The sequence below is a fragment of the Montipora foliosa genome, chromosome 1, assembly GCF_036669935.1.
Source record: "Montipora foliosa isolate CH-2021 chromosome 1, ASM3666993v2, whole genome shotgun sequence".
NCBI lineage: Eukaryota > Metazoa > Cnidaria > Anthozoa > Scleractinia > Acroporidae > Montipora > Montipora foliosa.
The window spans coordinates 25509676-25524675 of record NC_090869.1 but is presented as its reverse complement, the minus strand read 5'-3'; the positions used below and the strand labels follow the sequence as shown (position 1 = coordinate 25524675).

Here is a 15000-nt window from a genome sequence, read left to right as displayed (position 1 = left end):
GGTCATTTGGATTTTTTTCAGGCATACACAAAAGAGTCTGACCATTATGCTCACCCACCCCTCCCCCTTTCTATCCCCAAATCGAGGAGGTCTCTGAAATTCCCTCAAGATATTGGACTTGTAGAAATGATGAAATTTTCTCTCCGAAGTAAATTTTGTTAAGTCAGAAGAGAAGTGCCATCGTAAGCAACCCAGAAACACCGAAAATAAGGGCTTGGAACTTAAAGACTTAAGCGATTTCTTTGATTTCCGATCGGCGTTTTCGATTCATTGAAAATGCTATTGAGGGCCCCGCCCGGTCAGGTAGTGGAAAATACAGGACACCAACACCAACAAGGTGACGACAAGAAAGAAAGAACTACTTTTCGTTATTATCTTCATTTATTGCATCGTTTATTGTCTAAATTGGGCATTTTATAGATTTTAGACATAGGATAATGAACTCGATTTTTTTGCTCTGAGTGGAAGGGCATAGTGTCAATGAGATATGATTATTTTTGATCATGCAAATTTAAAACAATGAATTGATCTCGCATTATGAGACTTATGATTTAATTTAGATATAAGTATTACTTATTAGTATATACTAAAACAGTGGATAGCGTTGAACGCGGGCGCTGATTGGCTCGTCAAACTCCGAATATCCTGAGCTATTTACCTCCGAGCAACTCGGGAAAAAATGGCGTCCCGATTTGCATCCGTGACAAGTGAAGAAAACATCCAAATTAATTTTTTGTGCTGTATATTCTTGAAGCATATTTTATAATATTTTATGCAATATTTTCATGATCGTTTTATTTTATGCAAACTAGTACACTAGGCACGGTGCTAAAACTTAGATAAGAAATTGAAACGGGCAAAGCAAATTAAGCGTCGCAAACAACCTCGTCCTTCTCAGTTAATTTAAGTAACTTTCCCACGAAAAAATGCTTTAGGCGACAGCCGAATTTTCGCCGATGTTGTTGGAAACACGAGGACCGTGTTAGCGACTCTTTCTTATAAAGATGTGATACCGACCATGTTAGTTATCTTAACGTAACTATCTGTAGTGTCAGTTTTCCCGCGGTTAGCCCGCACGGGTTAGCATAAAGGACCGCGGAAACTTCGGTTTCCGTTGATCTAACAATTTAATTAACTCGAATTTAGCTAAGCTGAAGTATCTACCGCAAGTATTTACCACAAGCTTTTCCGCCTTAGGATCACGTTTGTGTAACTTTTCAAGCTCTCTGACCAATCATAGCTAAGCAAGAGCATATACAAACGCCAGTTGTTGAGAGAGCTAGACAGAGTTATTCACCGCTAGCCACCTCCACTTCGGTGAATAGTTGTTAAGTATAAAATCAATAATGTAATGACAAATTCTCACAGCTAGTTTTCAAATGCGTTAACAAAATTAATGTCGCTGCAATCTTGGAAATTTCAAATGACTGAAACCTCCCCTCAGCGTTAGGGACGAACCATTATTATTCTAAGGGGCAAGGGGGGCGGGGGGGTGGGGGGTATGGGAAATATTGAAAAAAGTTGTTTGCATGGCCTAAAAAGACAGTAAATTGCTTGAAAACGTGATATCTATAACGAAAATAGCATGGATAGAGGTCAGAAAAACCTGTAACCTATGAAAAAAAAAATTTCAAAACTGAAATTTAGACTAAAAGTATGTAGTTGTTTGTAGATAGGATAGAGGGCTTCATTAAAATCAACGTTTTATTCGACCAAATTGGAACACCAAATATTGCACGCAATAAATTATTGAAATAAACAAAAGTAACACATTTGGATCTTCAAATTGACCATACACAAAAATAAACCCAAGCAGGGCTTTTCAAAGTGGTCATGTTGGCAATAAAATCAAATCAGGACTCCACTACTGCGAAATAGCAGAAAGGCCAGCTACTCCCTTTGCATATTGCCTGTCGCATGCTCTTTATTAAATATTGCGCCAGTAGCTTCGTAGGAATTAAAATGGTGAGTGTTATTATAAAGAAACAACAGCCTATTACTAGGATCTTACATGTCTAACATAAATTGGGTATAACTTTTCTAAAATTCTCTTCCAAAAACAGTTTAGCGTTTAAAATTGAAGCAACGGTTTCGCTTTTCACTGCCGCCAATCATCACACTGTACGTCTCAGAAAACGAAGAAGATGAGTTCAGAGGTGTCAAAAGGTAAAGTTCGCGGGCAGTGATTGGTGGATTTCGATCCGCTTTGTAGATTTCTCTTTTTCCAATTCGTTAGTTGCCACCGTAAAATATTAAAATTAAATAATGATTGACCGTCTGCGAAAAGGGAATCTCCTTTTTGTGTCAGAACGTGGTTAAAAAAATATCGGAAAAAATGTTTGCAGGAAGGTGTTGTTCGAAAAATAACCCCCCCTCCCCCCCACTCCAGGAAAATTTTGGTCCGTCCCTTAAATGTCGTCGTTTTAATGTAAAATATGGCACGAATGGTTTTCCACGCGGATTTAGAATTTATTTTGGGAGAGCGGTTTGTAGTTTCTATTTTATTCTTTACATGATAATTTTCTTTCAGAATCTCTTGATGATCTCCTGCCTTTGTTTCTTTTTGAAGCGAGCGGTTAATTTGTTGTTTGTCCATGAGGAGTTGAGCATCAGCGAGTGCAATTCTTAACAAAAGGTGCTAAAATGAAACTGAAAACCACTGCAGTTCTTATTAAAAAAGTACTGAAGGTACAACTAAGATTTTAAATCAGTTTTAAGAACCGATAGCCGTAAAGGACCACATAGGTACACGGGGCATTCCCCTCGATCGGACAAACAGCAAAATAGGCTCGTCATAGAAACTAAATAATACCGATAACTAATTTGAATCTACGTTGTAGCTTCCTCTTCTCAGGGATAGTTTCCATGGTTTCCCTAGATTGTTGTAATTATAACCTCATAGAGCGGTTTTCAATTGAGTGTCGAAAGTAATTACCGAATTGCTTTGGTTTTGCATTACTTCATTCAGTGATTGGTTTAAAGTTCTCGCGCCACTTTTTCAACCAATCTAAAGTGAATCCAAAACCAATCGTGGCTTGCGCGTGCACATTTTCTCGCGCTTTGTGTCGGCTGCGTGTAATTACTTCGAGTTTTGATTGGTTTACTGGCTTGTCTCCGTCCTTTTTGATTGGCCAAAGTAATTACTTTGGTTTTGGTTTTACGACACTCGATTGAAACTCGCTCTATTTGTGTAACTTTATTCTCTGTTTCCGCTTCCGCTTCCGCTTTGTTCATCTGCTTGATCTCCAAGTTGGTCACGCTGTTGCCCCGAAATATGCACATGTGGGACCTCTCTGCAATGATAGCAGAACATCCAATCAGAATTAATTTGGGGAACTGTCATGGTTGTTTTACCCTTTTTGGTCGAAATAGCTCTAATATAAATCTTACTAACGTAGCACATTTCTGACAACTCAATCAAATTAATCTTTCAACCATATCCATCCTATCCATCCTTCGCTAAAGGCGACAAAAAAAGGTACCTTCCTTGCACAAACTAGCCTGTGCTTGGGGTATTAGCGGCAGGGCCCTCTGCGCGCAAGAAGAATGGGTCACCTCGCAGCTCTTACAAGGTCTCACCTGATTGGAGACCACCCTTGGGGTTTAACAAAACAACAAATAACAGAAACAATGGACCCTAGGCCTAAAACAAAAGGGCTGCAACTCTATCCTCTAGGGTCCATTGTTTCTGTTATTTGTTCTTTTGTTAAACCTCAAGGGTGGTCTCCAATCAGGTGAGACCTTGTAGGAGCTGCGAGGCTACCGAGAAGAATGAGGTGGGAAAAGTGACTTTTCCTCGCCCCATTCTTCTCACACGTTGGGGGCGTCGCCAAATTACTCGCTCGATGCCCCGAACAACTGAGCCCGCTCGCAGGTTATGCACAAACGTGGTTAAATGTAACGAAACTAGAGCCTTATTCGTTTATCTCCATTTTTGGCCTTAGATCGAGTTAGGCCAAGACAGCCTTTTACTGCCTCTTTTAGCACCAGAAAGGTTATTTTTAAATTAAAACTAAATATTTTGCTGTTTGTCCGGTTGAGGGGACCATACGAAGGGAGTTCTTTAGTCAAGATATTGCTGTCACCCATAGTACATGTAATGCAACCGACGCTAAAATAGTACATGTAATGCAACCGACGCTAAAATGAGAAAAATAGTGACGAATGGGCAAGAACAGTGGAGAACTAACTTCAAGAAATTCTGCAGCCTTTTCAAGTCCCTGTGGTTCAACTTAGACTTCATTCAGTTTAGCTAATTACAACCGGCCCAACGAGTACTAAATACAAAACACACCCATCGGAAAATAACTTTCAATACTCAATTGAAAACCGTTCATATGGACGTTTGATTATGAGAAAAATGAGTTGGTTTACTTGAGTAAGATATTATGCGTGGTAAATCACGCAGAACTGTTAAACCCATGAAAAAGTCGTGAAAAAGTGAGACGTCCTCGCTCTTAATTAGCCGACACCATACTCCACGGATAATGTGAAGCTTCATATCCAAACTACAGTCATTAGTTTCCAGCTTGTTATATGACAGTTACACATGACCGTACTCACCCGCCTGTTGAAGGCCCTTGAGGCACAAGGGGACTGGATCCAGAACATGGTGCTTCGACAGGGGGAAGAGGGGAGGCTGGTGCTCCCCCGCCACAGTTGCATGGTGGACAGTCGCGCCCATCTCTCCCGTCTCTTCCGGGCAGTCCAGGGGGACCTGGAGGGCCCGGGGGCCCAGCTCGAGCAGAAGGACAAAACAAAATCTAAACAAAAAGGAATAAGGAAAACCCTCGCGCATCAGAGCAGAAAGTGCGTAAGTTAGAGCGAGTTTCAATCGAGTGTCGTAAAACCAAAACCGAAGTAATTACTTTGGTCAATCAAAAAGGACGGAGACATCCAGTAAACCAATCAAAACTCAAAGTAATTACACGTAGCCGACACGAAGCGCGGGAAAATGTGCACGCGCGAGGCGCGATTGGTCTTGGTTTCACTTGTAATTGGTTGAAAAAGTGGCGCGAGAACTTTGAACCAATCACTGTGTGAAGTAATCATAAACCAAAGCAATTCGCTAATTAATTTCTACACTCAATTGAAAACCGCTCTATAATGCTTTGTTTGTAAAAATAAAAGTTAAATAATAAAAATAATGATAGTAAAAATTGTAGTAATATTAATAATCCACCACAATTCTGATTATAAGACCAATTTTTTCTATTGTAAATACAGTGAGTTATTTGGTATGTTACGTTCGGATGTATTATTCCCTCAAGGCTTTCGAATTCATATTTGGAAGCACGCCTCCAAAACGACTACTCTAACGCGATATTTTGTGAAGTGCGATGCTACATTTTGTAAAGTGAAACGCGGCTAAGTATTTGACGAAATTAGTACTTCCTTAAAAGAGTAAGAGCCAGTCTTTCGTTATTGCCCAACGAATTTTAGTCCATAATCTAAATTGAGGCCAAATAAAACTGTGGATAATAAGATTGTCTGAAATGAAATAACTTCATTAACTCCTCCATTTGTGTGCTAGTAAGCATTCACATTTGAAAAACTTGCCATTTTGGGAACGCTTAAATCAAAATTACGACTATTAGTCTAAATTCTTGCTAGTGTATAAATCAATAGCCTACCTTTCCAGGATTTACTGTGTATGATCTTTTATGTGCATCATCTTTAACCACGTTTTCGCCAAAAACCGTAGAAACCCTGATGGTGGATGTCAAAATCAGAAGACTGAGTACTTCAAGGCTCCGCATTTCGTCGAGTGCGGAAAGATTTATTCTAATCTCATTAAGTGCGTCTTGCAGATCAGAGCAGGTTACAGAGCATTTTCTTTGTTCCCAAACTGAGAGCAGGTAACCAAAGCGTAGATGGCATTGTGTCGGTAAGAGCTGGTAGTTCAAACCTCAAGACCAATGGCGCAGCCTGGCCGGACACGATCTAGACAGGTGGTTAACGTGTAGAAAAAGCCCCGATGACCTATGGAGAGATACTTCAAAAAGTGGTGCAAAATTCTGCCTGCCGTAGGACTGCCCCCTTCCTTTTCTCCGTTTACCGTCGAATGCGTTTCGTAATTTTGTGTTAGCTGGCCGGAGGAAAAAAAAATTAAAAAACTAGTTTCAAATTGCAGGGAAAGTTGAATGGAAGGGGACATAAACGAATGAAGAGTTGTGTTAACCTATTCCCCCCCCCCCCCCCCCACCGAATGCCTCTCCTGTGGCAGAAGAGTTAAAGTTGAAACTGAAAATCTGTTCGTTTGCTCGTTCAAAACCAATTTTTATATTTCAGATTAAAAGTTTAAAATTGTTTATTAAGTCATTACCTTCCGCATATTTTTTTTGAAAACTCAGAAACACGGTTTGGTCGGACTACAGCAAACGGAGATAAACTGCGTAAGAGAAAAGACTTCTGCGTCATCAAAGCCCTGCTTGACCCTTTCATTTCCAATATCTGAATGAATGTTAATTATCCTTACTGACTTCCAGACTGTCAGTTATGGGAATTTGATGATCGAGACCGGAAAAACCTTGGTGATAAATTTCTTTATTCTCATCAGTCTGCTTATTAAACAATGCATTGAGCCTGTGAGGAGAAACAACTACTTACTGACAAACAAATAGACCATTTCCGAGTTCATGTCTGCCTCCTCTTCAAAGCGAGTCTAAGTGCGAAGTTTTTCTTATGAAAATTAGTTTTCATTCATATGTAAAGTAGAACTAATTACCATCACAAAACTCGACTCGCTTTAAAGAGGCAGACACGAACTCGGAAATGGCCTATTAACTATGATTTTTGGAATGAGACACTTTTGATACAGGATAAGTTATGACATTTGTTCATCATTTGTCACAAATAGTGATTGGTGAAAACCGAATCACTATACTTCTGTAATGATCTATGCACAGCTTGATTGGTGTGTCACACTGCCGTTTACTATTTTTTCACATGACAACAAGAAGAATCTCTCTGCTGCCTGTTACTTATATTTGAAGCCTGGTTATATTAGCGCCTATCAAAATCTATAGGTTTCCATGGTATTTAACGCTGGTTAGCGCAAACCATGCCTCGAGCAACCCGGGCCTGATTGAAAACATCTTTTCTTTTTTTTCTTTTTATACTTTGTACATGTCAACTTATCAGCACTTATCAGCTGATTTGTCCATTGGAACAATTCGTCACATGACCTCTTTTTGAAATCCTTGAAAAATGGTACTATTCTATTCCTGTTTCCTCGCCTTTCCGCAAACATTACCTGGAGATTGAAATTCCCACCTGATAAAGATGCTTACTATTCCCGGGGGAAAGGTAAATGATAAATCCATTTTTAGAAAAGCTGGGCCTTCATCTTTTCATTTCCGGTTCCAGTCCCAAACCACCCAATCACAAACCCAATCACAGTTTCCGATTAGGACCCAATCTCATTCGGTTGAAAATCGTCTGCAAAACAAAGATGGCGGGTTTGTGCATTCGGTCATTATTGCAAAGGCAGCTTGGATTTGTTCGGCAAGGTATCTTTGGTAAGTGTCGATAGCTGAAGTATCTACATCATTTGACGTTGCTTCATTTTTTTTCTTGGCGACAAAGCCTTAAAAGAAATGTCTGTTATAAAAACTTTGGTGAGCTGAGCTCATCGACAAATTGTTAATGCAGCGTACTCCGACTACTCGTTCTTGCTGAACTATTATAATAAGAGGACGACACGATGAACATATTGGTACTTCTTAGAGTTTGATCTATCTGAGTTGCGTGATTCTGCAGCACTTGCACAGAACGAACATGTTTGCTGTTTTTTGAGACAATTCTTCGTAATGTGCATCAACACTGTTTTTGTAAACCCCTGTTTTAACTCTCCCCCCCCCCCCCCCCCCTCCAATTACAATGCGGAAGTGGACTTGCGTCTTCCCAAAAATACCCAACTCAACTGAGCTGCAGAGCTGTCTAAGGAAGATGGTTACTACTCCTGATTCAGAAAACAGTTAAAGATCTAAAATCTTTGCTTCTGGTTGTCGGGAGATTCACAGGCACTTTTCATGTTCTTAAAGATGTACTCCAGAAAACCACTCTAGGGTCTTCAATGCAAAGGGATGTTATCTCTTAACAGTCTTCACAGCTGAGTTGATCTTTGCATCAGGGCTGGCTTTGTGATCCTGTCTTACGCTCTTTTTAAAAGAAACATAGGTCTGCAGGCTCATAATCAGTCCTCAGTGGGGTCAGGAAAATTCTTTCATATCCCTGCTATCCCTTCCATGCTCCCAAAGGACTTGCTATTGGTTAAAACTTAAGCAACCAATCATGCAAGGAGTTTTATCAAAAATCATTTTCAGCCTAATTTGACGTTACAATCGACTTTGCATGCAATTTGTTTACAAAGAGTTAATGCGATGTAAATCAGTTTGTGACGTCATATCAGGAATGGACCCACTCCCCTTCTGACTCGGTCGTGAACAGAAGATGCTTGATTTTTCGCAAGTTTTGAAGCCTATAAAAAGGCAGGATTAGATAGAAAAAGGAAAACAAGCCGCAATGCGTTTCGAGCAGGTGCAAAGATTCATTTTAGCGAAAAAATATTTTGGGGCTAGGGGCACTTTAATTCTATGACCATTCGATCAGTGCTGAAATTGCCTAAAATTGCGTGACCTGTTGTAGCCCCTTTAAGTCGAAGCATTTGATACCTATTTCCAACAGTAAGGTAACAGTAAAGTTTAGCGTTATTTTAAGCATAGGGTAATATGCAGCTGTTCATATTTATCCTTACTTTAAGGACTGCAGGCTGAACAATGGTTTAGTCATGCACTTCTTGAAAAAAAATAATTGGGTGGATTCTGTTCCTATAGCTACATGTATGATTGTAAGGATGAAGTCTGACTTTGCTGACATTTCAGCTACATGTAAAGAGCTATTTTGTTTTGGCATCTTTCCTTGAAATGCAATGTGCTTGTAATTTCTGGTAAAATCTGATTGGCTCATATTTATGGCATGACACAAGATAACATCACTCTTGACAGGTGAGTTGCAGACGACTCAAGAAATTGTATAAGGCATTCTTTTCTCCCCTGTATAAACAAAAGGATGCCTGATCGTAGGTTACATTAAAATTTAATGTCACTTGCAATCAGGAGTCCTTTTTGTGGGAGACACTGTGACGTTAATTGTCTTTAGTATAAATACTCAGGTGATTATACAAAATTGCGCGCTCTCATTGGCTTGCTATCTCAGATTATCAGCTGATAATCACCTCGATGGACAAAATGGTTGCCAGTAGTCATTTTGCCACTGTAAGTGAAGATGATATCGCGTTGATTTTTGAAATAATCACATGTATATTTATACTAAAACAATTATTCGCCTCAGGCTCAGTGATTCTCGGTGAATATTCACCGATAATCACTTCGCCTTCGGTGAATAATTGCTCTGTAAGTAAGAGCTCTCATTGGCTTGCTATCTTATCAGCCGATAATCACCACGATGGACAAAATGGCTGCCAGTAGTCGTTTTATACAAAATCGCGCGCTCTCATTGGCTCGCTATCTCAGATTATCAGCTGATAATCACCTCGAAGGTCAAAATGGTTGCCAGTAGTCATTTTGCCACTGTAAGTGAAGATGATTTCACTTTGAAATGTTTTTTTTTTCTCTTTTTTGAAATAATCACCTGTGTATTTATACTAAAACAATTATTCGCCTCAAGCTCAGTGATTATCGGTGAATATTCACCGATAATCACTTCGCCTTCGGTGAATAATTGCTCTGTAAGTAAGAGCTCTCATTGGCTTGCTATCTTATCAGCCGATAATCACCACGATGGACAAAATGGCTGCCAGTAGTCGTTTTATACAAAATCGCGCGCTCTCATTGGCTCGCTATCTCAGATTATCAGCTGATAATCACCTCGAAGGTCAAAATGGTTGCCAGTAGTCATTTTGCCACTGTAAGTGAAGATGATTTCACTTTGAAATGTTTTTTTTTTCTCTTTTTTGAAATAATCACCTGTGTATTTATACTAAAACAATTATTCGCCTCAAGCTCAGTGATTATCGGTGAATATTCACCGATAATCACTTCGCCTTTGGCGAATAATTATTGTTAAGTATTCCAAGACACAAGAGATGTTGAAGTTGGGGAGAAGACCAACGGGACACTTTGTGATAGGCTCAGTCTCCAGCTGTGGGTGTCTGGGTGCGCCCGCGATCCTGGTGGGGAGGATTGCGGCCGCACCGAGACACCCACGGCTAGAGACTGAGCCTAACTTTGTGATGGCTATTGAAATGTTTTGTGCTTCTCTTTAGGGGCATTTCTTGACATATCTAACCTGGTAGTAGAATAAGTTTTCCTTAGCTTAGAGTAGCAGATTTTTTTTGTAATTTCCTTTTTCCCATTATATTAACCCTGTGAATTATCTGTTAATTTACACGTACATGTGAAGAGCACAATCATTCAATTCATTCTTTAATACTGTTAGGTTAGGCCACTTGTGGTAAAATCTGAATAATTATATGCCTTCTGCATCAATTTTCCCCTAAACATAGGTTGGGCATTTCAAGGTTGTTCAGTCCGTGATTGGACACTGTTTATTTTATACACAGGTGTCCCTAACAGATGGATACAAAAGTCATCTCCGAAGTTTGATGTTGAGAGGAAAACAAATCAAAGGTAAAGTCCTGTAAATCAGAATCACATGTTCCATGAACTTTTTTATTTAAGAGAGCTTTCTCAGATCTGGTTGTGTCAGTCTCAGACTTTACATTATGCTGTGATAAGATGGGGTCAGCCCTGGTCTCTTCCCTTATCCTTTTTGGGGTATAATATGCAAATACTGTAGAAGCGTTCCATTAATTGTAATGGAAACAAACCATTGGTAATAATGATATTGCATCTGGGTCTAGTGGATCAGATCTTTGGCCTACTCTGACAATGAAGTCTTGTAGCTGTAAATACAATGTAATCAAAGGCAAGCACATGCAACATACTAGATGATAATCCTTCTGTAATTATTATTATTTTCTTTAAACAAACATTGAAAGTGTCAATTTCCCTGTCTTAAATACACAGTACTGATGATCATGCTGCTGATAAATCCTCCTCTGAGACTGAAACCTCTAGCTCTGAAAGGGATGAACAAACTAAGTATTTTGGGGATGAAACTGTATATTTTGAGAAAGATGAAGAAGAAGAGGATGATCATGTGAGGCAAAATATACTCAATGCTGCTCTGGAACATGTCCCCGAATTAGGATGGAGCTCCGAAGCTATAGAGAAAGGGGCACAAGCTATCGGTCTCTCTGCAATGGCTGAAGGGATGTTCCCTCGTGGAGCTGGGGACCTAGTTCTTCATTTCATCGAGGACTGCAATGTAAGATTGGCTGATCACCTTGCTTCAGAATCTAGAGCAGTGAAAGATTCAGAGAAGGACCCACCTGTGAGTTCAGCGTGAGTAAATGATCAAAAAACATATTCCTTGGATATGCAATGTCACATCTACACCAAATTGAATATAAAGCTATCAAGTTAACTTAAAGTTGTGTTTCATGTCATTTTAGAGGGTGACCATCGAACATGCATCGTCATCTTGCTAACCCTACCTTTTCCCTTAAGAACGAGATGCCTTAATCTCAGTCTTTATATTTCTAAATTTTATATACATGGACAACGGTTGATAGTGAGACAAGTGATGACTCTGTAATGTTTTGTTTATCCCCACTCGTAAGCTCTGCAAATAACGAAACTTAAAACACTGATAAGATGTCCCAAAATTTCCACCTGATTTGGGAACCAATATTTTATTAGATTACAAGGATTTTGGATTCCCAACCATTACTGTATGTGCACTGGGGGAAAATGCTCGTCTTTTTGCCTTTTATATGATGTGAACCTTTGACAGACCACCTCCAAGCTTCAAGTTGCCTTTATGCACGGCTGACATTTTTAGAAACACACATATTAGAGTGGTGCTGCCTGAAGTTTCGAGTCTCGTTCAAGATTTGAGACTTTTTTAGGGTTTCAAACAAGCATTCCTACACCAAAAAGGATAATAAATTCTTCAGCATTAACTTTACAATGTTGTTTTTTCTTGAAGCCGTAAAAGCTCTCGTGTAATAATACGTGATGCTGTGGAGGTTCGACTCAGAATGCTCATCCCGTACATTGGCCAGTGGCCTCAGGTAAACATTTTCAGCTGATTGTTGAAATTTTATTTGATTTTTGTTCACTTGGGAAACTTGCAAACCAATATATTAATAATTATTAAAAGTACTTTGCAAGGCAGCACGATACACATATACTACAAAAATCATAGACTAATGTTTTTGTACTTACAGTAAATGCATAAAATGCATAACATACCACAGAACAAAAAGTTGAAATTGCTTTTTGTTATGAATTGCCATAAGGTGGAGCCAGTTTTATATACCCACTGTAGGTTTTTAGTCATTACCTCTGAGTGTACATTTAATAAATAATAATAATAATAATAATAATAATAATAAGCCGATTGATACCAAAGTGACGCATTTTGTTGTACATCGATGATCTTATTATAAGATCTTTGCTGCCTCCGCACCTAAGAGCTCTCAACACCGTGATGAAATCAGCAAAATCTGCAATGCAAGATATTGGCCTCAACTGGAATCCAAAGAAGTGCTCTGTTGTACACATCAAGAGAGGAGTGAAAGTAGAGGACACCGAGAGCTTAGCATTTGACGAAGCATCAGTGATCAAATGTCTAGAAGATGGAGCTCAGTATAAGTTTCTGGGCGTGTTGGAAAGCATAAGACAAGAAGATCAGATAGCTTTTAAACTCGCTGCCGAGGTGTACCAGAGCAGAATGTCCATCATATGGTCCAGTCCGCTCTCTGATTTCAATCGCATTGTAGCCTCCAATCAGTACGCCTTACCTGCCTTGACTTACTTGATGTGGACACAACACCTTCCCATCACGGAACTTCAACGTATTGATCGTGAGATGTGCAAGATCATCGTAGAGCAAGGAGGAAAGCACCCGCTGGGCTCAATTGCCTTATGTCATCTTGCAAGGCAGTGCAGAGGACACAGTCTGTGTTCCGCAGAAGTCGACTACAAGGCAATTAAGATCAAAGGTGCACTCAACCTGTTCAAATACGAGGATTTAACCATGGAGCTGGTGCGCCAGTTTGAAGACCATTCAGTAAGGCTAGGACATTGTTCTATTGTCAAGGAGGCTTTGAAGTATGGGCAAGAGAATAAAGCTAAATTTGGTGCACCCTAACCCTACATGCTGTACTGAGGATGGAGATGAGATCCCAGGTACAAAGACCAAACAGCATTTGATGCGAGCTCAGCAAGAAAAGCTGAAGAAGGGCGTGCGAAGTCAGAGTTGGCAAGGGAAGCTGATCGCATCGAGATGGAGTGACTCCAAGTTGAGTAACAGGTGTTTTGACTGGCTTAAGTGGAAATCTTGTCCATCACACGTGATTGCTGGTATCTATGAGTTGTACGAGCAGATGCTCAATACACGAATCTACCAGAGTAAAAAGACAAGAACGGCTAGGGAGGATGACGTGCAATGCAGACTCTTCGGTAAAGCGCAAGAGTCAGTAGCACATATTCTGGCTGGATGTTTTGCGCTTGTGCAGAGCAAATACCTCCACAGGCATAATTGCGTGTTGAAGATTCTGTTTTTTGAGATGCTCCATGATCTAGAACTCGTAGACACTGTCCATGTTTAAGATAGGCTAACAGGGATGCCCCAATAAGTGCTCCAGCGCTATAAGACTAGACACTTAAAGTTCCTTTCCTTTCGTTTAACAACCTCTCTAGGTTTGAGGAGATTTTTGTTTGCTTATTAAAGCACAACCAGAGGAAGAACCTTGCAAGACGTATCCTCTACTTATTTTGGTAGCAATGATCATACAGTACTTGGGAATACATGAACCCAACAAATTGACCTGCTCCCAACTGAGTGGCTTGATATAATACGCATGTGGCTCAGTTGGTTTGATTCCTGTTGAAATCACCTGTGATTTTATCACATGTCTATAACAGACAATTATTGCAGCTTAACCCATTGACTCCTGGGGGTTCCCCACTGACGAGTAAAATCGTCCGGCGTTAGACAGAGTAAAATAGTCTGGCCGGTTTAGGCCAGTTTAGGCATCAAAGGGTTAAATTGTCCTATACATGTATTAAGTGCTAAGATCACTGCTACCTTTCAACAATCATACAATTAATTTTGGAAAGACCAATCACATTGCCCTGCTACCTTCCATTTTCAGGCCATGGGTTTAATGTTACTGCCTTATAATGCACCTGATTCAGCAAAGAATATTGCTTACATGGTGGATGAAATATGGTATCACGCTGGTGACACTTCGACAGATGTAAGAAAAGTCACAAAAATGCAACAGAGATCAAAAATATGTGTAATTATAATTATGACTGTGTATAGCTAATAAGTAGCCCTCAGCTGAATGGAAAAGCCAATAGGATGGTTTTTGATCTTCAAATAACTGCTTAGATACATGTATGTGGGGAATCTTTTTGAAAGTGTTTGGAAGATCCTCTAAGAGTTTCTGTGACCAAGGTGATCAGCTCACTGAAAATTGCACAAAGTGTATATGTTGTCGGTAAAATCCGTTCTCAGGTTGAATCCGTTTTTACCTAGGTTGAATGTGCACTCCCCCACCCCCCAAAAGGATTGAAAACACTATACCTTCCCTCAAACTCTCATTGCCTTACCCATCTCAACATATCTTCTTACTGTTTTGTATCATCTTATCCGGCGGTTTCTGTATTCATACACTTATCTCTTTAGGCTCAACATCACAACATACTTAGTAAGGAAACATAAGACTGTACTAATCACTTACCGGTACTCGAACTCGCACCCTCCAGATCTGTAGTCCTGTGTCTTCACCAGTGAACTACAATGACAAACATGCTCAACCCGACACAGTTCTTTTTGTTAATTACTTTTGTATAATAATTCAATTGATATTTATGTGTAATAACCAAAACAAATCCTAAC

The 15000-nt window shown here is 39.7% G+C and overlaps 2 protein-coding genes across 2 annotated transcripts in view; one reads left to right on the top strand and one right to left on the bottom strand.

Moving 5' to 3' along the window:
- The window catches only part of LOC137994825 (uncharacterized), a 13143-nt gene extending 7303 nt beyond the window's left edge, over positions 1-5840 (bottom strand). The window contains exons 1-2 of the mRNA XM_068840419.1: positions 5634-5840; positions 4564-4763 (exon numbers count right to left, since the gene is read on the bottom strand). Coding sequence (XP_068696520.1) covers positions 4564-4763; positions 5634-5759 — 326 coding nt within the window. The 5' untranslated portion in view covers positions 5760-5840. The remainder of the gene's footprint in view (positions 1-4563; positions 4764-5633) is intronic.
- A 1593-nt stretch (positions 5841-7433) lies between these two features.
- LOC137994813 (ubiquinone biosynthesis protein COQ9-B, mitochondrial-like) overlaps positions 7434-15000 on the top strand; it is a 12781-nt gene continuing 5214 nt past the window's right edge. Inside the window, exons 1-5 of the mRNA XM_068840412.1 lie at positions 7434-7520; positions 10586-10652; positions 11052-11429; positions 12076-12160; positions 14249-14353. Of these exons, the coding sequence (XP_068696513.1) occupies positions 7454-7520; positions 10586-10652; positions 11052-11429; positions 12076-12160; positions 14249-14353 (702 nt within the window). The 5' untranslated portion in view covers positions 7434-7453. The remainder of the gene's footprint in view (positions 7521-10585; positions 10653-11051; positions 11430-12075; positions 12161-14248; positions 14354-15000) is intronic.